The sequence below is a fragment of the Ixodes scapularis genome, unplaced genomic scaffold (genome assembly GCF_016920785.2).
Source record: "Ixodes scapularis isolate PalLabHiFi unplaced genomic scaffold, ASM1692078v2 PGA_scaffold4__175_contigs__length_147842914, whole genome shotgun sequence".
NCBI classification, from domain to species: Eukaryota; Metazoa; Arthropoda; class Arachnida; order Ixodida; family Ixodidae; genus Ixodes; species Ixodes scapularis.
Genome location: NW_024609879.1, coordinates 72,023,678 through 72,048,845, shown reverse-complemented (window position 1 = coordinate 72,048,845; position 25,168 = coordinate 72,023,678). Strand labels below are relative to the sequence as shown.

Genomic DNA, 25,168 nt, shown 5'->3' with positions numbered 1-25,168 from the left:
AAAATGTAATCGGATAAAAATTTTATTAGGTCAAGAAAGTGTATAAAATTTCAACTCAATATTTTCTCAGTGTGTTAGCGACCCCAGAAAACCCCTCTGCGAAGAACAACACATGTGGACAAACACTCTTAGTTGAGGCCTGTTTTGGGTCGTGGAATCTCGTGATGTTTAGTGGCTTATTTTTTTCATGATAAGCAGTCATCACTTCGTTCCTTTGCAAGTAGTATTACTTGGTAGTTTTCAACATTTTTGCCTTTTCTTCTGAAGTTCCGTAACATTCAGGTCCACGGTGTCTGTTTTTGTAAATAAGATTATGCATGAGAGGTCCATAGCTTATCACTGTCTTGTGATGTGAAACAATTTGTAGGTCATATTAATGTGAGGTATTATTTCTCTAAACTAAAACTAAAATACTTACTTCTCCTTGACTTCCTCAAAACACTAACTTCCCCATAACTTCCCGCTTCTATGCTATTCTGTTTGTCATTTTAAAAACTGGGAAAGTGTTGTTACGGACTTTTTTTCTGCTCTTGCGTTCAAATTCTTTTAAGCCACAGGGAAATATGTATGTCTTCTTGTGTAATCCATTTGAAAGCTTCAGTTTTTCTTCAGTTACATTTTTATAAAACAAATCAAGTTGTGAAATAATGCACTAGAAAAGCTTGGTCCTGTTTCTAAAAAAAAAAAAAAAAGTGTGTTGTCCCGTTTCCTGCTTTTACGTACTGTCTTTCCGAACTTACGTCGTTTTCTGAACGTACTTTCTGAACTTACAACGTTTTTTTTTCCACACTTGCTCTTTATTGTAGTAAACGCAAAGCAGAGGTCAATTTTAATTTTAAAGCATTTCGCGGATTTAGAGAATCCAATTTAAATGGCACAGAGTTTATGCCTGATATTTTTTTACCTAGTTTGAACCCATCCAGATTTGGTAGGGGCGCTTTGAGGCAGCTATTCTGATGCTTTACTCAAATGTGTTCCATATGAGAAGCAAGAGAGTACACACCAGCCCACTTTATTTATCAGTAAGCTAGATACGAGGCCCCACGTTCATAAGTAATGATCAACCTGTTTATAATTTTCCACGCTAAGATCAACAGGGTTTGTTCGAAAAATAAAGAGAAACCCGAAATTACATGTCAAATGGTTCCGTCGACCTTGCCTGCAAAGGTACTCCAGCTAGGTTCAGCCTTCTTATCAAAGAGGATGCCCCCAACACTTTTCCGAACTGAACTTGGTAACAAATAGGTTTGTCTAATGTGAAGAGCGAAGGCGTGCCCCATTTAGAAATACTGCCACGCGCGTCGCCGAGCGAGCGCGTACGTCGCCGAATGGTTACCGTGCTTGGCTGTCGCGCGAAGGGTCTGGGGTCGATTCCAGTGAGAGAAATATTCCTTTATTCATTCTTTCTACCTGGCGCTCTCGCAGATTCGAAAACTTTCTGGTCTGATTGAGGTACGAATTCTGTAGGCGCCAAACGTTCTAGGCCGAATGTTCCAGAAACCCACGCGGCTACAAAAGGTGAGCCGGGGCATAGCCGGGGCCCGCCGGGGCAAGCCCAGCGTTCGATCCTGCTGTTACGCCGACATCAACGCCCTTGAAGCTCAGTTGTTATCTTCTGTTTCCTTTTTGTTTTGGGCACAATTTCGCCCCATTAAAGGTTTCAATTTCCTCAGTTATCCTTTGTTTCGTCACCTCGTCATTCGTGACAAAACAAAAAAAGACTGGAGCAATCTTTAATATTTTTTGGATAATTACGCCCACTAACCTAGAACCAGGAATATATTACAGTAACAAGCTCCCGAACCTTTAATTGACCACATTACCCTAAGTATTTACTATCATAGTTTGTTTTAATTACTTTACCTCTTACGTTGCACATTGCTTTCACGTTACCTTGCACACATAACTCTCTAGTAATACTGAATACAACTTCTATGCTTTCACTTGTTGTGTTTGACTACTTTTAATTATCCTTATTACTATTTTATTCAGGTCAAAATAAAAATAAAATGAGGACGTTATTATGATCTTAATATTTGCGTGCAGCATTAGGAAAGGCCTGGACGCGAAAGCTCAGTTTGGCTGAGCACGTGCACAGTGCATATCGAATGTCTTAATTTTTATATTGCTCGAGCCTCTGCCATTTCCCAAAACGTACGCTACTTTTCTGGTAGTTTATCAATGAATATGCACCAAAAAAAAAATTTTACGGTGCAAGTTTTTAAAATCATTTGGTAAGCATGACCTAATAAAGCGGAGAAAAAGTTTGTCACAAGCTTATGAGACACAGATGACTCTTCATAATTTCAAACAAGACCTTACTTGCCCCATGTCTCTGCTTTTTTAAAAAAATCTCTTGAAATAGATAGTGTAGAAGTTGCCGGCACGCTCAGAATGCATGTTCTTGCACGCATGGTACACTGGTCGGGCGACATCCTTGCATTTGTGTTAATGTTGTATAAAGTTAGAAAAGTTCGAAGATAGAAATAGCATATTTCAATGACACAAGTAATTACGTAATATGATGATCTAACTACGGTTAGTGAACGAAGCGCTTGTTTGTACAGGTCAAGGTTGAAGAAAGAATAAATGGACGACGAAGACAACACAATCAGATCTTTCAACTAGTCACGGACATATAAAAATTCCAAAAGTGAGCATAATTGCTCGCGTTTGTAATTTGTTGATGCCCGTTGGTAGTTGAAAGATATGGTTGCGTCGTCATCGTCCCATATCTTTATTCTTTTTTTTCAATCTGAATGTACGACTTCTCCCCTAATTTCGAATGTCCTTTTTATAATTATCAATTAGAGCTAAAATGGTGGCGTACCCATTATCCGCAAGTTTACGACCGCCTTGGATGTAATCGAAATCACTTTTCTGTGGCACATTCCCATTTGACTTACAATATTTCAAATTTGTAGTACTTGTGGTAACTCGTAAATTGAAAGCCAACGACGAACAATTTTTATTCAAGGGGAACACGTATTTATATAGTGTTTGTTATCAGGTCTCTGCAGACCTCGTGGCATGACATCGCAGTTTCGAGGCCACCTTATCACAATACTAAACTATTTTCGTTTGTTCTTGAATTGATTGAGGCCTTTACTTAAAGTATTATTTTCACATTACTTTATAAAAGTAATGAGTAATAATAAACCATATTTCTACAAAGATTTTGTAACTAAATTATATCACAAATTACTGCCCCCCCCCAAAAAAAAAACAACGCGGCAATGATAAATTTACAAATATATTAGATTACAAGTAATGCGCTTCTTGTAGCTGACGCGTAGCGAAAATTGCTTCAATGTAAGCCTCATGAAGCGGTAAAGCGTACACAGCCAACTGCCCGTGATACGCTCATTTGGTCAGGGTGGGTACATGAGGGCCCCAGTCAGTCTCATAATAAAGTCAGCACGGATACACAAGCATTAAACATAAAGCGAAATGTTGTTCTAAAAGTTACGTAGATTAAGACTGAATAAACGTTATCAAAAGCACACGTACCTAAGAACAAATATATGCTGATTCGGCGTGCATGTAGATAATCTAAAACTTTTTTTGCGATCTCCCCATTGGCCCATGAGAAATCCCTCCTCAGGTTTACAATGGGCTGCTCCGTCACCTCCTCTTACGAGATCGGTTCGTGGAGGTCTCTGGCCGTCATACACAGCACCCATTCTTGAAAATAAAAAGAAGTGTAAGTGTTTCCTACAAAACTTCATAGTAAGGAAGAAAATCTTACGAAACAGTTTCAATCTTTCGAATTACGAACTGCATATATATCCTTGTTCCATGGGCCCGTCAAAGGCATCCAGACCGAAGATCCTTGTATAATTGATGAATTAGTGCCTGTCGTGTTTGACACACAGAGTGGAATCACGAGCTGAATCGACGATTCTAGGAAACTGTTCGATTGGATGGCATTAAGAATGCCCGCGTAGCAGAGGTATTACAAAGCGAAATCTTCTCCGGTTAGAGTTTAGCTATCCAAAACCGGGCAACTCCGGTTCATTCTTAAAAACTACACACACACTAGCATTACTACGCTAAAAAAGAACTCGGCCTTCCACTGCTCGCGGAAAGAAGGAAATCGACCAGACTAGTTTCATTATACGATTTGTATTATCAGGCCCATTTAAAAAGAGAATTGTACTGTCCTGCGGCTCATCACATTTCTCCTCGTACAGACCATTCTTAGAAAGTTCATGTGTTTACACCAAGAAAAAACCTTTTTAAATTCATTCCACTGCAATTATCACTTTCAGAATGGAACTCTCTGCCAGAACATATTGTTACAATTCAAGACTCACCTGGATTCAGAGCTGCAGTTGCTACTTTTCTGAATTTTTAGCAACCTTTAACCCTGTGTTTTTCCTTTCTTTGTTTTTGTTTGTTTTCAAAGCCCCCCCTTACGTAAAGCCCAACGGGCGCTTTAAGGGAACAATGTATGAAATTAAATACAAAAATAAATTAATGGTTTTGAAATTTTGAATGACCGAGACGTATACCCGTTGGCAAAATAAGGTACCAAAATAACGACGGGTACAGTCATAACACAAAGAAAATAAACGTTGAAGACGCCTTCAGTAGTCTGCGCACTTTAAAGGGGCACTGACACATCAAAATCATATTTTTTTTTTTATTATCCGAAACGGTTGAAAACGATGCCGGGACATTACCCTCAAAATTTGAAATTTGGGAATTCAGTATTTGGGAAGTAAAAAAACAATTTCCAAATGCCGAATTCGAAGTTCCCGCGTGATCGGCGCCGGTGCCTTGACGTCAAAAATTCCGGAGACCTGAGAGTCCACTTCCCTGTCACCACTCCCTGCTGTTGCCATGGCGACCCAAAGCGAGGAGGAAAGGAGCGAGCGCCGCCGTTGCGGCGGACCGGTTTTGAGCGGTGTCGCCTGTTTTCCGTTGGAGGATACAAATCGAGGAGACGGCACCACAACGAACTCCCGATTTTTGGTATCTCAAAAAGAAGGGCCGTAGCGCGTTCGCAATTGCGTTAAAAAACATGTTTTAGGATTGCCGTCATTAAATGTTATAAAGATGCCGCCTACAAAGCTTCTAAATTTCCTGATTTTTGACGTCACCGATCAAAAGAAGCGAGGAGGCGAGAGGCGGGAGAATCAAACGCCAAAAATAAAAAGGCGCGCGTGCGCGCGGGAAAATTTTTTTTCGCGATGCGGTTTTTTTTGCGTGTCTATGGCTGCAACTTGCATCGTTTTAGACAATAAAAATAAATACGACCTTTGGGGTGTCAGTGCCCCTTTAAGAACACATCAAACATTTCTTACTTGATTGTACTACGCACGGGTTAAAAAAGTGCAGTACACCGAACTAAAAAGCATGAGTGCAACAGGTTCTCGGAGCATGCGTTCCATTCCTGGGACTTAGCCATCAGTTAATCGCAAAAGGGTCGAAAAAACACGGCGCCGTTCATATGTGCTGAGCTGCTGAGTATATTGTGTGTCAGAGCAGGTTTAATTTTAATCAATACCTTCTTGCCGGAGACGAAAAAAGGTTGAGGATTCGGGATGGTGCCATTTTCTAGCTAAGAACTTTATTGCATATTTTTACTGTTCGACTGCTTTATTGGGAATGGGTAGTATAGGCGAGGGGAGAGTACCACGAATCTAGGGCGCTAACGTCAGTGGCCCCGAAATAATAAATGAATGAAAATATGTTTATTCAAACACAAAATGCGAGGACAATCCTGCTACTAAGCATTAAGTCTCGGGGTGTGTCAAAATGATAATATCGGCAGTATTGTGTACGTAGGCAAAAAGTGAGGAAGTTACAGAAGACTGCAAAGAGGGAGGAGACAATACATAATGCTTTTTTATTTTGCCTCGTCACGTTTACGTTTTTTATGTGCTGGTAAATTTTCGTTGTTTTTTGCATCGCACGAGTGTTTTTTTTAATGCGAAAGCAATAATTGGGGTCTCATCAGTTTTGAAGCCGCGCAAACGGCACTTAAACTCCTTTCTCCAAGTGATTTGGGCAGGGTTCCAGAGAGCGCCACCGTCGGTTGATCATCAGCGCCACCGTGGCCAAATGAGGCAATACTGGGACGGCTAAAATCGGCAGCGCTGCCGGCATACTTATGCGAGATTACGTTATTACCAACTCCGAGCGTTGTGTTGTCGCGCGTTACACTACCGACTGTTTTAAGAATCTATCAAACGTTAAATATATAAATGTGCATCCGTGTGTGGTTGTGCCGTTCTAGCATTAGGGAGTTTCAGTAGGTGCCTTCCTCGATAGATAAAGACAACCCAAAACGGGAGCTAAAACAGTTTCTTTTTTTTACGTAGTTTGCGCGTGTTTTAAGATTACAAAAGCGAAGACTTCATCGAGCTTCCCTCCTCTACAAAAGCGCACTGCAAAAGCAGAACTAAAAACGCCCCTCCCTCCCTCTCATCCTTACCCAGATTTTTGTTTCCAAGCGAACTATCCCCGCATGAATAGCTGACCTCATTTTGGTGGTCAGCTTGATTCTAGACCCCTCTTCGCGTGTTGAAGACGGTTGTGGTGTCCGAGGAATGTGTTTTTCGTGCCATCTGGCTGTAGTTTGGACGGTGTCGTACGCAGTTGCTCGGCGCAAGCTGATGCTCGTTTTCGTCGGTTGAATATGCTGTTCGCTTTTACATAGAACAGAAATAAACGCCGCCTGAATAACCCTTTCTCGTGGTGTAAGTACTTTTTTTTTGTTATTTCTTGGGTAGACTTTTCTCGCACCAGGGATGAAGTTAGGACCGCATAGACACGGGTCGAAATAGAACAACCATCTTGGGCAGCTACGCGATCATGCTGAAGGCTCAAACGACAGTCCGTTGTGCAATTGACGAAGCGGAAAAAACGCTCACTTCGGTTTTCGGTAACTACGATCAAACGTCCACAAAACGTCGTTCGATAAAGATGTGTCCGTGGAGCAGAGAGCAATGAGAATGTCAAAGGACTGATCTGATTCTAGAGTCATCGCATAGAATCCAAAGACAACGCCGGGTTTCGAGAGCAATAATTTCAAATATCGAGTCAAATAGCGCATTTAGAAATGCATCTCAAGTCAGGCAATGCAAACGAAATGCTTATTTTAGACGCTTTATCGAATTTATTCATCTCCGATGGCGTTGTATTGTCCACGGTTTCGACGGAAACCTGCGCAGCTTCGCGTCTGCTAAACTCCAGGGTTGCGACGGTCCAGTACGCAACAGTGCCTACAGCTTCGGCGTTAGCTCTTCTGCGTCATCCGATTGCAATGTCAAGAATTAAAGACCAAAAACGCATGAATCAACACCTTCAAGGTGATGCCTGAATAGCCCCACGAGCAAGCAGGCTGGCGAAAGGGCCTTCGCAGTGATACAAATATTTTGAGCTAGATGGCGCAACGTGTCACACCAAACTAGGGAGCCTCCATGCAGCAGACTCCTGTCGTTCATGTAAACAATATACAGTATACATGAACACACCCCATGACGAGTGAGCATGTGGTCTGCAGTCATCGTGATAGTGAATGGTATTCCTGAACTCGTGTTGTTGTTCTGTAGCTCTAATGTTTGGCGTGCTGTCCGTAACTTAGCAACTTAGCTTTGCATCTATTCTCCTTGGTTGCATCCAATAGAAGGTTTATGAAATATTTGGTGTTATAATCTGTGGCATAGAATGGGCAATCCGGTTGGAATCAGTGGCAAGCTCCGGGTTTGAGAATGCATGTATATGGTTATAAGGATGGCTAGTTGGGCTAGTTGGTTTTGCATCATGGTGTAATACGCCAAAACAACAGGGACACACAAAACGAAGGTAGAACTAGACAGGACGCGGCGTAACTTTCAACTGAATTGTTTATTTAGAAGACAGAATTTAGGAAAAATATAATATAAAAGCAGGCACACGTGGCAGAACAACAGATATGGTCCAAAAACACACCCCCCTCAAATGCCAGCGTCATTGGTTCTTCAAATAGTAGAATTCTTTATCAGTCAATGACAAAGAGGGAGCGCTTATGCAAGTATTGTCGTGGTGGGACCTAATCAGGAAAGCTTCATGAATTTCTCTTGCCGTTTTTGTTTTATAATGGCCCATGACACAGGTGTCACCAAAGATGGGGCTGCACTTTTCAGAGTTGGGCCCGCAATCGCAACGGTCACAATGAACCGCTAAGTGGCCAGACGGGGACTGTCTGATCGCCAACGCATGCTCTCTGACCCTATCATTAATGCATCTCCCCGTCTGGCCAACGTACACCTTACCACATGACAAGGGGATTTTATACGTGACACTGGTAGCGCACTCGCGGAACTTGGTGACATGTCGTTTTTTGCATGACTCTCGTGTCACATCCGATTCGTCTCCTAATCGGCTTATCCTCTTACACAGCGAAGAAAGTTTGTTCGGTGCGGAAAAAACGACTGGTATATCAAAGCGATGGGCCACCTTCTTCAGATTGTGGGACATCTTATGTATGTACGGTAGGACAACAGGCCTACCTACTCTCTTAGGAGCCCTTTCGCACACTGCGCTGTTGTCTTTTCTCATCTTTTTTGCTAAGGACTCTAAAACATCTCGAAGAACAAGTTAGTGAAGAGGGGCATTGCTTCATCTTGCCTAAGGGCTGCGCTAAAGAAATCATGCCCCCACAGGATGAACAACAGTTTTCATTCTCAACTCAGCAGACTTGAAGCGGCAGGGTGCCCCCGTCATGTTCTTCGAGATGTTTCAGAGCCCTTAGCAAAAAAGATGAGAAAAGACAACAGCGCAGTGTGCGAAAGGGCTCCTAAGAGAGTAGGTAGGCCTGTTGTCCTACCGTACATACATAAGATGTCCCACAATCTGAAGAAGGTGGCCCATCGCTTTGACATACCAGTCGTTTTTTCAGCACCGAACAAACTTTCTTCGCTGTGTAAGAGGATAAGCCGATTAGGAGACGAATCGGATGTGGCACGAGAGTCATGCAAAAAACGACATGTCACCAAGTTCCGCGAGTGCGCTACCAGTGTCACGTATAAAATCCCCTTGTCATGTGGTAAGGTGTACGTTGGCCAGACGGGGAGATGCATTAATGATAGGGTCAGAGAGCATGCGTTGGCGATCAGACAGTCCCCGTCTGGCCACTTAGCGGTTCATTGTGACCGTTGCGATTGCGGGCCCAACTCTGAAAAGTGCAGCCCCATCTTTGGTGACACCTGTGTCATGGGCCATTATAAAACAAACACGGCAAGAGAAATTCATGAAGCTTTCCTGATTAGGTCCCACCACGACAATACTTGCATAAGCGCTCCCTCTTTGTCATTGACTGATAAAGAATTCTACTATTTGAAGAACCAATGACGCTGGCATTTGAGGGGGGTGTGTTTTTGGACCATATCTGTTGTTCTGCCACGTGTGCCTGCTTTTATATTATATTTTTCCTAAATTCTGTCTTCTAAATAAACAATTCAGTTGAAAGTTACGCCGCGTCCTGTCTAGTTCTACCTTCGTTTTGTCTGTCCCTGTTGTTTTGGCGTATTACACCATGATATGGTTATAGCCCACTGCTCCTACGGATTCTCATCGATCGTTTACCCACATAAACTTTGAGTTCAAACGCGCTAGCACTTTACAGCAGATGCTAAAAACGCGAGCCATCGCGAGTACGCTCCTAGACACATATGATTATCGGAGCTGTACTTGTACGCAGCAATAACGTGACCCCCAACGTGCTACCATTAAAAAACAAAGATTGCAAAATCCCATAAACTATCGCGAGTACCGAACTCTTAAAGTGATCACAAGCTCGGCGACAAAGTTCCAACCCACTCGGCCACGTAACGAAACAGAATATATAGGAGACTATACGAATATGGAGGGAGGAGTCTGACCGAGTACACGCAGCTCTAAATGAAGGATGTTGTTACGTAACGTCGGACGTAACGCACAATAGCAGGCTGAGGTTACGTCGCCCATCACTTCAACTTGTAACGTAATTTTAGTGTTTATTTTGCGTCACGTCAAACGTACCTTGTAGGCTCTCAAAACAGCAAACGCGTGCGTCGTAAAATCAAAACAAATGAACGCAGGCATGAGAAAGTCAGAGTCGGTGTCCTTTTAAGATATTTTATTGCCGCGACGGCTCGAACCCACAACGCACGGTAACGAAGACCGCACATGACGGACAAATCATTACACATGGAGGAAGGGGCTCAACAGAACATAAAATATACTCGCGGAGCAAACACGAGAAGCAGGAGTGGTCTCCCAGCGGTCCCGTTTCACTTGAGCAAGCCAGCGTCTTTTTCAATTAGGGATAGCCGGGAAGCGAAACATTCGTACGCCTTGCCTGTTGTGGCTCGTACATTGCGGAACGCAACATCCGGGCATTTCTGCTCCTCAAGTCTTATAAAAGCGCGTAGCGTGCGCCAGCGCTATCGGGAATGTCGTCGTCGAAAAGGAGCCGCGGTAAACAGGACAGGACCGCGACATAGACACGGAGCCGTACACTAAGATTGCCGTTGTCAGAGCCCCCAGATGGTGCAGCGTCGCCGCGTCACCATGGCAACCCGAACTGGCAGCACTGAGAGTCGGCGGGTGGCGGCAACTGGTGGGTCAAAAGCTGACACCACCCTTAGACGGGAGTCCCGTACGCAGGCGCCCTACACTCTTAGAAAAAAGGGTATGGATAGTCCTCCCTTAGGGGAGGAACGGTCTTGTAACCTATGTTCCTTTATAAAGGGAGAAACGTTCGTCCCTGAAGCAGGGGAGCAACGTTCCTCTGTCGCTTGCATCTCAATATGCGGCCCCGAATCGAGCAAATCGAGCTCAATAAGGCTTGACGAGGACGCTACGTCTCTTGTACGGGACGAGAGCAGCAGCAAATAAAAGCGTAACACGAGCTTTCCGCAAACTGTGTTTATTTCCGAAGCCAGATTCCCCCCACAGGTACAGAAACTTGCGTTTCGAAAGCAGTTACTCAGTCTTCTCGTCGACAGCACTGCGATGTTAAACGGAGACAACCGATACCCAGTTACTTCGCGCACTTTGAGTCTTACCTTTGGTGTTCCTCGAATCACAATTCCTTCGTCAACCGCACATCACAGAGAAGGGCAAACTCAATCAGCGAAACCAAAAGCCGCTCTCGAAAGAACAAACTCGAAGCCGCTGTTTTTCGCGTAGCGTGAAAGGTTAAATCGCTAGCCACCAGATGGCGGGGTCAAGCAGAGTAATTGCAAGCAGCTAGGCTAGGTGGCGTTTGGTACCGCCCAATTCATGTTCTACAAAAAATAATTTATTTTTTTCATGCCACTACCGCGCTTCAGAGCCGCTCCCCTGCGCTTGGGGATCCTCTACTATACACACACATTACACTTATTACGAGCATTAGGTGAACATACATTGAGCACATACACGGCACACACACAAATATTAATACAACGGAACACCACACTAACCCGAACACTACACCCGTGCTCTGCGTTTCCGTCTTTTATACTGGTCGTTTTGAACGTACGGAACATTTCGGTGACCCCCACAGCAATAAAAAATATTCCCAGCATGTTGATTTTTTCCCAGCAATGTCATACCTCTGAAAGTATTTTAAATGGCTCAAGGGATGAATCTCTTATTAAAAGTAAACGCTCGATCAAGCCGTAATTATTTGAAAGCCTATAAATCGAGCCGCCCTAATGCGGTTCGAAGCCATGAGTTTGTTTCCCCACACGGCACGTCGTAGCCTGTATTTCTATTGGTTTTTCTATTTGTGCTGTTCGCGCAAAGCTGCAATTGCCGTCTTGAATTAATCTCTGTAGAGCGGATATTCGCTCAGCTGGAAGTAATGCTTCACATGCTGAGAAATCGCTTTTCGATCAACTTGAATGCAGTCAAAGCCGCGACTTGCGGCAGGTGTTCGGTGTACGGAGCTACGCCGTGGCGAGCCCAAAAACGTCTAGCGCTCATCCCAGCGCGCCACTTGGAGGGCAGTTTCTCCAGGAACCGTAGTATATTTAAACAGCAAAATAAAGGACAGCTTTTTTTTTTTCGATTTTACCTTCTATTGTTTTTTAATGCCGTAATTCCATACTGTAAATATACGTACTTTCCGTCACGATTTCGTACTGTTCAGTCCTTGCCCCAGAGCGCAATCGCTCTCGGGGACGAGACAATTCCGACAGTCATATTGGCCATTGTACGATAGCGATAGGAGCTTCTACTGTTCAGACCAGCGTTCCAACATGACTACCCGCACGTTGATCGATTGCACGTAATCCCTCAAGTGGTATTAAACTTTTTAATGTAAAGCGGAATGTCAACCTGCGACACCCCGCCCCCCTCATCACGGCCCGCCCAATTGCATCAATGCCCGACAGTTTACGATCTCATATTGTTGTTACACCACTGATACGCGAACACACGGTCACATCGGCGATAATTCCAGTCTTCTGTTCACAACCCACAACACTGCCATCACGATGTTGCAGCTATGTTGCTGACACGCACAAATACAGAACCACGTTGAACGCCGGTTGCACTCGGCATCGGAAAACAGAACCGAACTCAGCGCGGAGGGCACCCAGGCAGCCGGCAGCAAAACCTGCCTGTCTTGGACGCAGTTCTTGCGGTTTCCATAACGTCGAAAACGTCGACACAGTTCCGCGTGGTTTCGCTACTGTAGCGACTGTAGTGACTGTAGTTCCATCGGTTCGCCGCGCGCGCGAGTCCCGCAATCCGGAGACGGCCATCCCCCAGTGTACGTGGCACTGCTGGCACTGCTCCGCAACTTCGCTGTTTCCAGCGGCTTCGTTTGCTCGTTTGATAAAATTAGTGATAAAAGCGTCAATGCAACCGAAATGTTCTGCACGTTTAGACCAGAAAACGGAATTACAGGCGGCCTTTACTGCCGCTGAAGCTCAATGAACTCAACAGCTATTTATTAAACAATGTGCGCGACCTGCTCGAAAAACGAAACCGAAAGAAGATGAGTCGAGAGGGCGAAAGCTTTCTCCCGTCTGCCTGGAGAAGGAGGAAAACGTTTCGTTCCTCCCCTTTTCTCGCGTCCGGTTGGGGGCGCGTCAGTAGAAGGGAGGAAGACGCGCCGTTGCTACTTTTTTCCTCCATTTTTTCTTAGAGTGTACACCAAACTTGACTGCCCGGAGGAGAAACCACGCGAAAAGCCTAGCCAGACGGCAGTTAGTTTCCTTCTTCTTCTAAGCATTGTGAAAGATGATGGGGGGGGGGGGGGGGGGGGGGGGGGGGGGGGGGGGGGGGGAGGGGAGGAGAGGGCCCATAGTGGCCCTCTCCTCCCCCCACTATCTTTCACAGCGCTTAGAAGAAGAAGGAAACTAACTGCCGTCTGGCTCCGATCCCAAAGGAGCGGAGTAAAGCTTCGGTCCCATTGGTTGGCGCGCGTCATCAAGGAACAAGGCTTCCATTGGCTCTCGCGCGGCGGTGTGGCAGCGCGGCGTTGCGGGCCGGGACGAGGCGTCTAGTGCGTCGGAGATCCGCCAGGCGGCTACGACTGCTCGAGAGGCTTTCCCCTCCTCCCGCTGGGTACGCCCGCTCCGCCCGCCGACGGTGGGGTCTGGAAGCATATGGGCGAACCCTCCCCCCCCCCCCCCCCCCCCCCCTTACGAAAAGGAATGCGACGGCGCATGATGAAGAGGAACGGAAGAACGACATTCAGGCTTTCGCATTCACAACTCATAAGAAGTGCTTCTCGGACTTTTTTTTTTGTCAAATAAATATAAAAGATAAAGTATCCACTTTTCATGTGTTTATTTCTTTGTGTGTATATATTGAAGCGCCGTAAGTAATCTGGGCCCACAGGGATCGCGATCGAATGTAATGAATTGAATGGTACGGCCGTGTAGGCTCGTGGAGCGTATGTGTCCTCGATCTGCAGACGCTACGAACTTCCTTTTTCTTAATATTTTTGGCATTTCAAACGTACATGGTGTACTAGCGGTATATATGCATAGCGGCAGGATTGGGTGGTTTAGGTTAGCGTAAGCGGCCGGGTGGGCCATGGGAAGTAGAGTTGGGTCGGTATTTCTGTAGTTTTTTGGCGGACTTCTTCTTTGTGGTAGACGCGCGGGTTTCGAGTAGCTAGGTGATAAATCGAAAGGGTAGGAAGGTCAATGGGCACTTGAACACGGTAGAATGCGGAAAGTGCAAACGGTAATAATATTAAAAAAAGAAACCTTTGAGAGCGTTTTAGACGCAGAAACAAGTAGCTTCGCTTGCCAACTCTTTGAGAGGATCGAGAAAGGCTTTAAAAGGCCAGATGGAGAGTGGAAGGCTAGATTTGAAGAGATGAGGGGGGGCTATTAAAGGGATTTTCAGCTTTCCACTGGCTCACGTTTGTAACCTCATTCTATTTACAGGCGTCTTCCCGGACAAAATAAAACATGCACGTGTGGCTGTTATACACAAAGGTGGACCAGTTAATAATTTAATAATTTAAACAACTATAGACCTATTTCTGTGCTTTCAGTTTTTTCGAAGCTGGCTGAAAATATTATAAATAAACGATTTGTTAAATTTTTGGCCTGAAATAATACTCTAGTAAAGGAGCAATTCGGTTTTCAGAAAAATAAGTCACCAGAAGTTGCACTGCTTGGAATAAAAGAACAAATCCTTGAGAATATAGAACAAAAAATATATACGCTAGGCATATTCCTTGACCTTAGAAAAGCATTATATTGCGTTCAACATGACATACTCTTAAAGAAACTTCAGTTCTATGGAGTTCTATGTGTTATTATTATTTAAAAACTATCTCGCGTCCAGAACGCAGTATGTAACCCATAAATGGAGTGAAGTCAGACTTTCAACGCATCAGATATGGAGTTCCCCAGGGATCTATTCTTGGACCTATACTATTTTTTGGTGTATATCAATGGCATTGTAAACATACATGGTAGTTCAAATATAGTATTATATGCAGATGATACCAATATTTTCTTGTCCGGTGTAGACATACACGATCTCTTTGGTAGGGCAAACGAATGGTTAAGGGGGTTAGACATGTGGCTTAAATCAAATAATCTTTATTTAAACGTAGACAAAACTAAGTACTGACTATTTAAACCGAAAGAAATGACATTACCGTCAAATTTTAAATTAGAATTTCAGGACTCTTTCATTCAGCAGTCTTCAACTATTCGATTCTTGGGAGTTGTATTCCACGAAAACTTATCATGGGCACCCCATATTGATTCGATCATAGGAAATCTTTGTCGAGCTGTTGGTCTTTTGAATAGATTAAGGTATTATCTCCCCCGAAAAGCTAAACGTCAAATTTATTTCGCCCTCATACACTCCCGCATAAGTTATTGTCTATTAGTGTGGTCAAGTACGTCCCAAACAAACTTAGATCGTCTCTTATCTATACAAAAGCGAGCATTACGAGCAATTGGAAACAAAAAATTTAGGAATGCCATACCATACTTTAGAACATACCAAATATTAAACTTAAGAGATCTACACAAATATAAACTGTCCCTTGAGATTTGGCGGCAATTTCATGCTGACAAATGGCTGTTCCATACAAAGTACCCCGCGAAAAATGGGCCGTACAATTTAAGAAAAAATGTAATAATGAAATCTCGTTCACGGACAAATTATGGAGATCAGAAGCTAAGTTTTCAGATACCAGATTTTTTGAACAAACACCCAACTATTTTAGACTTTCTAAATAGCGCTAGGTCACCCCTTAGTTATAAGAAAAGTGTGAAAGAAATTTTATTTACGGATGAATAAAACAACGAAAAATATGTCCTAAACTTCTTGAATGATAAATGCATGTAATAGCACAAAATGTTTTTTTTTTGACCTGTTGTAGCAAAATGTAATATTATAGATAATTGGCCCACCTGTGTTCGCACACCCCTGGTTGTTTGTTATTTGTCTTCTTTTGTGTTTGTTTTTTATTGTATAGCAGTGAAAGCATGTCACTCTTGTTTTGTTTTTCTACCGCTGTTGCCAAAAAGGGCGGGTTGGCCTCGTCAGGCGCTTCAAAGTGCCTTTAGCCATGTCCCCCGAGACATTCTGTAAGTTCTGTCTCAAATAAACTTATACAAACAAACAAACAAAAAAATACTGAACCGACATTTGGATTTTGCAAAATAAGGCCGCACAAGCGTTGAACGGGACGCTACGAACCCCAAAACATCACTCATTCATTGATATCTCAAACGAATGGCCGCACTTTCTGACTTTCGGAAAAGAAGAGCGCGATCAAGCGAGGACTTCAACGCCATTGTCCCCTTGTAAAATTTGAGAATGAGGGGAAGCGACTTCGCTTCTCTCCTCCTCGCTTCGGTTCACCAGCTCGACGGGACGTATGAAGGGAGGGAATGAGAATCTCACTTGACTTGTCCCGTCCGCCTCGTCGGCCGTTTTCAGTCGCACATTCCTTTCAAAAAATACTGCGATCCGTCAGAGATATCGTTGTATGAGTGATGTTTTTGGGTTTTGCAGCGTCCCGCCTATCCATCCAGCCTTAATTTGTGAGCTCGAAATTTCGGTTCAGTATCCCTTTAAAAAAGGGCGGGACAGGCGGGTCGTGCTCGAGACCACGGTGTAAGATAATACTCTTCAGGTGAGGACATTGCGCTCCTCGCGACGTGCCCGATGAAGTTCGCTCTTCACTCTCTCTCACTATGGTTTCAAGCGGCGCAGGCAGGTCGCTCGTCGACCCGTGGGCACGTACAAGACGGCTCGTGCCGCCCCATGTACCACACGCGCAGAGCTCCAACGAGGTTGTCCCACGTGCAGAAAGACCATGGTGTATCGGGGTGGCGTGGCGACGAGATAAATTGCTTCGCTCTCACACAGTTTCGCCGTTTGACCGCCGGAGACACTGTCAGCCGCGGGCATGGTGGCAGCGGAATGATGCAGCCCTTCGTATGCCCGTCAAACGAACACTATCTGATTCCTCGCGCCGCGCGTTCAGCCCCGCCGTGTCCTCACCTAAAGAGTGTATCTTACACCGTGCTCGAGACGCAGGTCTGGGAGTTGACGAAAGGGGAGCCAGAGGTGAGTTGGCAGGAGCTTACTAAGGACTGTGGAGGCAAGCAAGAGCACATGGAGGCTGAGCGTAACGAGGAACGGGAGAAGAGGGCCAAGCTTGAGAAGCAGGTGCAGGAGCAGCGGCAGGGGTAAGCTTGGAAGGTAAGACTAGAAGAGAGGAAAAGGGAGTGTGAGGGGATAGAGTCGAGCGTTGCATCAATGTAGTATAGGGAGAGAAGGGGAAAGCGAGGATTGACAAGCAATTATGACAGAATTGCAGAGTATTCTCACAGTAGAGGTCGAGAGGAGGGTCGACCTCGAAGCACAGTGGGAAGAGATGAAGAGGGAGTCGAGAGCGAGGGCAGTGCCAGAGGTGCAAAGGGCTAGAGAGCAGGGAGCGGACAGTGCGGACACGAGGGAGGTTCATGGTACCTAAAGTGAAGCAGCGCAAAAGAGGAACGAAAGAGGGAGATTGATAAAGCCTCACCAGGTACCGGTGGTAAATGGAGGGGGTAGCAGCGTAGTGCCAGTAGAGGGAGAGCCGCTGAAGGCATTAGGAGAGTCCTAGTAGTGGGAGACTCTAACGTGGCACAGATCGTAGAGGGAGTGCTAGGCTAAAGGTGAAAGAGGGCAAAACAGTAGAACAACATGGAGGCGAAATACGTAGTCTTAAAACACGCAGGACCTAACGACGTTTTGAACGGGAGGAGCCAGAATCTGGGAAAGCAAATAGAGGCAGGAATGGGTAAACTAAGAGCGGCCGGTGAGACGATGAATGTGAAAATATGCAATATCCTACGTGTCTGAAGACAGTCTCTTGACATCGAGAGGCGCTTCATTAAGGCTAAACGAGTGATTAAGGGGACAGCGACAACTTGCGTACGGCGTAAAAGAGATAGACTGGGAGGTTTATGCGGCTGGCTGGCTGCCCTTTTACATGGGGTGGAATCCACTACAGTTGAGATGCAAGTAGAAGAGTGGGAGAGACGCTGGGTCGGCACGTTGCAATTTTTCTGGGGACCCACAGAGCCCGGAGAGCACCGGTGTAGATGTACCAGCACAATATGTACCAGTTCCAGAGTCGCGGGAAGCTCCTGGGTGTGAGTACCGCAATGGCAGAAGAGAAAGCTGGAGGAAGTCTCGGAGAAATACGAAAAAGAATCGACTCAATATAGGGCTCATAAACATGCAGGGATGTAGAACTAAAAAAAAGTGGGAGGAGGTTAGTAAATATTAAAGGCTGAAAATTTCACAGTGTATAGTGTAGCAGAGAAGCGCCTTAAAGACGAGGGTTAACCACCGCACATATTAGGCTACTCCTGGATGGGATGCAACCTGAAGGGAGGTGAAAGCAAAGAAAAAGGTCCAGGCGTGTTAGTTAAACGACAAAACTTGGAAAGAGAGAAGGAAATTTTCAGAGAACATTTATGGTTGGAAGGTAGGGTAACAGGTCTGAAAACTCTTCTGGGGTTTGCTTACCTGAAAAGAAGGGGGGGGGGGGGGGAAATACCGACCACTTAACATGTCTATTAAAGGACATCATAGAATTTGGCTTTGGTCAGGAGACAATTATCATAGAAGACAGGAACGCCCACTTAAAGGAGCTTGACGGGTTCACGCAAGTGTTTATAAGGGTTTGACGGGTTCTTAGAGGAGTTTGACGGGTCCACGTCTAAGAACCGGAAAGTTGTTAGAAATTTTTTTGATGCCCTGGACCTCGTGTCAGTTAATGCACAAGTAAAATGCGACGGGAAAATAACTTGGGAACGAAAAAATTCACACTCAACAATAGACTACTGCCTCATGTCCCACAAACTGCATGACACGTTAGGAAGTGTGGAAATATATAAGGAAGGTACAAAAAGCTTAGGCAGTGACCCCAAAAGAACTAAGATTAAATTTTCGTCCGAACCAGAACAAGCTCAGGAACAAGCGGGAAATCCGAAACTAAGTGAAGCTCAAATACAAAAGTATCTAAAAGTATTGAGAACCAGTGTTGCGGAGTTGCCACTCCGGAGTTGGAATGATTCCGGAATCATTCCCCATTTTCGCGACCCCGGAATGGAATGGGAATGGAATGGCGGCAACGTTCAGGGGAATGGAATGGGAATGAAATTAGATGCCTTTGGCCCGGAATGGAATGGGAATGGAATGGGCCATGTTCTTTTTCTTTTATTTATTTATTACTTTTTTTTACGTTCAGCTATACCAAGCCAGTCAGGGAGTCGGTTGTTCAGAAATAAAATGAGCGGGAAACTGCGAACCCGCGTAAGGCCATAACAGTCTTATACGCAAAAAAATGCAATATAAAAAACAAACGTCAAAGCATAGAACAGAGGGGGGAGGGGGGGGGGGGGCGGCGGTGGCGCCTTTCACCAGTGCGTCTGCGTACGTAATATTGTACGGCTTAAGGGTACGTCAACAGCCGACGTGAGCGTGACCTGCTTCTCTGGTGATCCGATACCCAGGAAGGAGGCCAGATGTGGCCTCGCTGTGTGGACCCAGGCTTCGTACACCTGCGACTCGTCTCGAGCGCGCTGTTTCTCGGAGAGCTCGCACCTGTGCCGGCCATCTCAGGTCGCAATCCACAAGGTCTCTGTTTGAATGATGCTAGGCGAAATTTGAAGACTGCCATTCATGCATTGGAGATGGAGAGTCGGCAGGAAGAACCGTCACTACAGGGATGCCACCGTATCGATTTTTCAGCCGTAACAGGAGATAAGACATGTGCTTCAGTTTTCTCGAAAATATCAAATGCAACTGCCTGCATGATCTTCAACGAGGTCACCTACAACGAAAGTATGTATTATCCTTTCATACAGCAGCGTGGGTAAAGTTTCATGTTCAAGGCAACAGCCTGAACATGAAAAAAAAAAAAAAACTTTCTCTTCAAACTTAAAGCCTCATCTCAGTTGGTGTCCCAAAGAAATTTAAAAAATGTATTGCATTATCAGATTTACATTTCTGCCCTCTGTAAATGTATTCTTGTATTTGTATTTCCAAAGACTTTTTGCCTTTTTTTAATGTATTTCCGATACGTAACGCTATATATTTTTACAGATATATTTGAGACCTGAAAATTAGTATCTTAGCAACTATTTTCATCTATCCCAGTATTTGTATTTCGAAAAACATATTTGAATATTTCTGCCCAGCCCTGCAACGTAATGCAGCTGTCAAGTTACACTTTTAACGTTGAGGAATTAGAGGAATGGAATGGAACGATTCAGCCATTCCAGGAGTGGGAATGGGCCCAGTGGAGTTGAAAGGAATGGAATTATCGAAATCTCTAATTCCCCGGAATGGAATTGGAATGGAATGGGGGTGCCCATTCCGCAACACTGTTGAGAACATATTATCGAAACAGCCAGCAAGAAATTGTATGAATAAGGATGTGATAGGAATCTTTAAAACAGAATTAGGGAAGCATCAAATTAAACAAAGAAAAAGCAAAAACGAAAACACAAAAAAAAACAAAAAAAAAACTGGTGGGATAAGGAAGTCAAAACAGCCATATTGCGCTGCCAAGTGGCATCTAGAGAGCAGGGTGCGCAATGAAAACGGGAGCCTTGCAAGGTGATGTAGAATCAAAATAGGAGAACTTCTAAGATCGAAAAGGGAGGCATCAGCTTTAATACATGCCAACTTTGGGAGTACAGGAGTGCAGCGGGTGATGGAAATAAATAAAAAAGCAACGAATGCGGCAAAAAGGTTTTTAGATCGCATTCAAGCGCAGGGGAGGATGACAGAGGGTTTCAAACCTTTACTGACCGCACAGGAGGGGAGAAGAGTAGAGGAAGAAAAGGCAAGGGAATATATTAGGCAGACAATCGAAGAGACTTTCTCCCGGCTTAAGCAAAGAGGGACAGTGAATAGCACTGACAGCAGCAGTTTAAAGGAGGAGCGGAATTGTGTAGTAATGGAGACGACCAAAAGAAAATGGGAAAAGGCAGAAAGTCAGGTTGCAGCAGGTACAGCGACAAGCCCAGACGACATACCCGTGGAACTCATAAATACACTAGCAAAAACAAGCAGAATCAAGTAATGGCATGTGATTAATAAAAAAAATATGGGAGGAGAAGTACCAAGGAGACGGGAAACTAAGTAAAATGAGACTAATATGTAAAGGCAGACGGAACAAACACAACATTAAGTCACATGGCCCAACAACGGCAACTTCATTCCACACAGATTAGCTATGTAGATATTGAAGCGGAGAATGGAGCAATGGGTAAAAAATAAGTAAACACTGGGTGAACTAAATAGGTTCCGAAGAGATAGAAGACTGGAAGATAACTTATTTGGTCACCACCCAATGTGTAGAATAAGTAATCAAGAACCAAACTCTTTTATGATTTGCTCATTTGGACATCAAGGGAGTGTACAATTATGTGAGGCAGTAAAATTTCTGGGGTAAACTGAAGAAGTATAATTTAGATGCCCATTTGGTTAGGTTTCTTCAGCAGTTGTACACAGACAATAAGGTAGTTGTAATATGGGAAGCGGAAACTACACAACCCGCAGCAATAAAAAGAGGGCTTATGCAGGACTATCCATTGTTACCTTTACTCTTCATGATATATATCAGTGAAAGTGAAAAGAAATTAAAGCAGAAAAACTTAGGTTTTGATGTGAGTTATATAGAAGGAAGGAGAAATGTAATACAGGCATACCTCGGCAAACCTTACTCATGAGAGCCCTCACTCACCTTCAGTCAACCTCATCTTAAAAGGTGAGGTGAGGGTGAGTGAGGTTTTGAACCAGAAAAAATTCATGAGTGTGAGGGTGAGTGAGGGCCGTGAGGGCTGTGAGGACCGTGAGTGTGTGAGGGCCGTGAGGGCGGTGAGTGCGTGAGGGGTGTGAGGGCCATGAGTGCATGAGGGTCGTGATGGCGGTGAGTGGCGTGAGGGCCATGAGTGCTTGAGGGGTATGAGGGCCGTGAGGGCGGTGAGTGCGTGAGGGGTGTGAGGGCCATCAGTTCGTGAGGGGCGTGAGGGCAGTGAGTCTGTGCGGGGTGTGAGTGCGTGAGGGGCGTGAGGGGTGTGAGGGCCGTGAGGGCAGTGAGTGCGTGAGGGTTGTGAGGGCCATGAGTGCGTGAGGGGCGTGAGGGCGGTGAGTGCGTGAGGCCCCCTTCAGACGGAGCAACTTCCTGAACAATTTTGGTGTTACTGGCGGGTTGTTCCCTAGCTTTCCCTAGATCGACACGAATTCCTGAGATCAGGTCCGGCACGAAACAAGCGAGCAACTCGAAGCAGTTAGAAGATGTTTGAAGTTGCGGCGTCCATTCAGGGATGCGGTATTTTCACGTGATACCTCGTGTCGGGGATGATGAGAACAAAAGACTTGGTTCTGTTTTGAAATGAATCGTTTTTGGAAATAAACTGTTTCAGAATGTGCATTAGTATTCACAACGAGATTTAAATGTATAAAGACACGTTTATGGCGCGTAATTTTGTGTCTAAATTGTGCAAGAAAAATAACAATTTATAATGATGACGGCAAATTGCAGCAATTGGTAGTTGCGTGTGAACGCGGGCGACCTGTGTTGCTTGTGTTGCGACGTCAAGTTTCTGGGCGAAATTGCCCCATCTCAAGCGGGCCTGAGTGGCGTGAGGGCCATGAATGCGTGAGGGGCGTGAGGGGTATGAGTGCGTGACGGCCGTGAGGGCGGTGAGTGCGTGAGGGGCGTCAGGGCCATGATTGCGTGAGCGGCTTGAAGGGTATGAGTGCGTGAGGGCTTTGCGGGCGGTGAGGGGCGTGAGCGCCATGAGTGCATGAGGGCAGTGAGGGCGGTGAGTGCATGAGGGGCGTGAAGGCCATGAGTGCGTGAGGGCCATGAGGTTCAGTGAGGGTGAGTGAATTTGGCTGAAGGTAAGTGTGACTGTGAGGATGAGGGTTGAGTGAGGGGCTCCAGGTGAGTGTAGCTGTAAGGGGAGGGTGAGTGAAAGGCTTAAGTTAGTGTGGCTATGAGGGTGAGGGTGAGTGAGGGCGACATAAAATGCAGACTTCTGAACAGGTAATACCAGAACTGGCTACGCGGACGACATAACACTTATGGCAGATAGTCAGGATATATTACAGGAACTAGCTGGAATATGTTGAGAGGAAGGGGACACCTTGGGCTTGAGTTTTAGTAGTGGCAAATCTGAAGCAATGGTATTAACGACGAAAAGATGGAACCCCTGAGGATAAAATATATTGTAATACACTATGCAGTAAAGTAAAAATATCTGGGAGTCGGGTTTAATGACGAAACAAAACATCTAGAGGATCATGATAATAAAATTATAAAAGATAAAATAGATTGATCAACTATGAATCTCAAGGTTCTATGGAACTAAAAAGATATTTTGTGGTCAGAGATATATGGAAAGGAGTGATGGTACCAGGACTGTCTCTTGGCAATAAGGTACTGTGCATAAAATCAAAGGTCCAATCAGGATTAAAAATTTGACACACAGATTGGCACTGTGAGCACATGGAATGACATCAAATAAGGGAGTAGAGGGGACATGGGCTGGTCGTCTTTGGAGTGCAGGGAAGCAATAAGTAAGTTCAAATTTGAACAAAGGTTGGCCGAAATGAATGATACGTGGCGGGCACGGAAGGTATTCAAGTATTTATGCACGAATGGCTTAAGCACGGAGTGGACAAAACGAATCTTAAAGATTATATTCAATTACCTACACACTTGTGATGGGACTGAGTAGACTACTTCAGTGAAAAAAAGAGTAAAAGAGGCAGAAAGATAATTGTGGGAGGTAAAAATGCAGGAAGAATCTGCGCTGATAATGTACAGGTGAAAAAAACAGAACATAAAATTTAAAAAAAAAATGTGACAATTCAATGAGAAGTTTTTTAGTGTTTGCGGCGAGAATGGGAGTTTTGAGGACAATGATCGTATAGGGCTAAATTTCAGGAGACAAGGATATAATATTCCGCCTGCCATAATGAGAGCTAGACACTAGAGCACTTGGATTTAGAGTGCTTCGGGCTTTGCCCTGCCCTACCTTAAAGGGTAGCGGATTTGGCCGGGACTTTAGGTTCTGCTGGCGACGATGGAAGGACAAAAGATAAAATGATTACCGTCAGAAAGAGGCGATTAGAAGATTTGTGAAAATTATCTAAGAAAAACTGAATGATGCACAACTAACTAGCACAGCTGGGGACAGGTGGGACAGATGAATATTAGGACTCCCACCCGCGTGGCTCCGGTCCACAGTCTCAACCCTGTCTTGAAGTGGGTCTGGTGCTGGGGTAACACCGACAAGGTTTGACCAGAGAAGAATTGGCGACTTTCTCGCCGGGAGGAAGAGGCAGGGTGATACGGGGATAAAATTGGCTTAGGTGGAAGGGAAGAATGATATGTTTGTCTTTTTAGACTTAGGTTAGGTGGGGCACGTTACCTCCCGTTGCAAAGGGTATAGTTAATAACATTCATAAATCCATCAATCCTTTTTATGATCCCGCGTTCCAAGGAAATGGAAATGCATTGGAAGATTACAGATCATTCCTCACGAGATTCTTTATTAACTCTAGGACAGGAGAGCAGGTAAGGCAGAATAATTTACGCATAATGTGTTGTAAAGCGTGTTTGAGCTTAACGAAAGCAACGTTAATCGTCGACTAAATGTTGCGAGAAACTCTAGCGCTAGATTTAGCAGGCGTTTCATTAATATGTAAAACATACTCAGAGCAATTTTGATTTTATACATTCGACAAAGTTATTGACAAGTTTTAGTATTTCTCCTATACTATATCGTGTTTATATATCAACATGAAGACCTGCCTGCACGCAGGTTTAATTAAGTTTATATAATATAAGTTTACGCGTTTGATGCTTATTGTTCTTCTACGCAATATGTGAACTTACAGAAGCGATAGCTGAACAGCAGCGGCCCTGACGCCGCTGTAGTTGCCGTCATCTGTCACTGCCGCTACTTTCTCACCCGGCACACAAATTCCTCCGATTTGTCCTGAGATTCCTGAAACATATGTTTACGCGTGAGAGGTACATTTGCCCGGGAGAACTCAAATAAATCACTGAAATATAGAGTACGTCCTGAAAACAGCTATTAAATTACCCGCAAAAAGAAAAGTGTATGGTTTGATGATTTGTTTATTTGTGTAAACACAGAAGCAGCAAAATGTGTTAAAATGATAGACCGAAATT

General features: G+C 44.6%; 1 protein-coding gene across 1 annotated transcript in view; it reads right to left on the bottom strand.

Moving 5' to 3' along the window:
- Nucleotides 1–226: 226 nt before the first annotated feature.
- Nucleotides 227–25,168, bottom strand: part of LOC115329269 — an 81,769-nt gene continuing 56,827 nt past the window's right edge. Inside the window, exons 6-8 of the mRNA XM_040218004.1 lie at nucleotides 24,869–24,980; nucleotides 3,511–3,684; nucleotides 227–293 (exon numbers count right to left, since the gene is read on the bottom strand). Of these exons, the coding sequence (XP_040073938.1) occupies nucleotides 227–293; nucleotides 3,511–3,684; nucleotides 24,869–24,980 (353 nt within the window). The remainder of the gene's footprint in view (nucleotides 294–3,510; nucleotides 3,685–24,868; nucleotides 24,981–25,168) is intronic.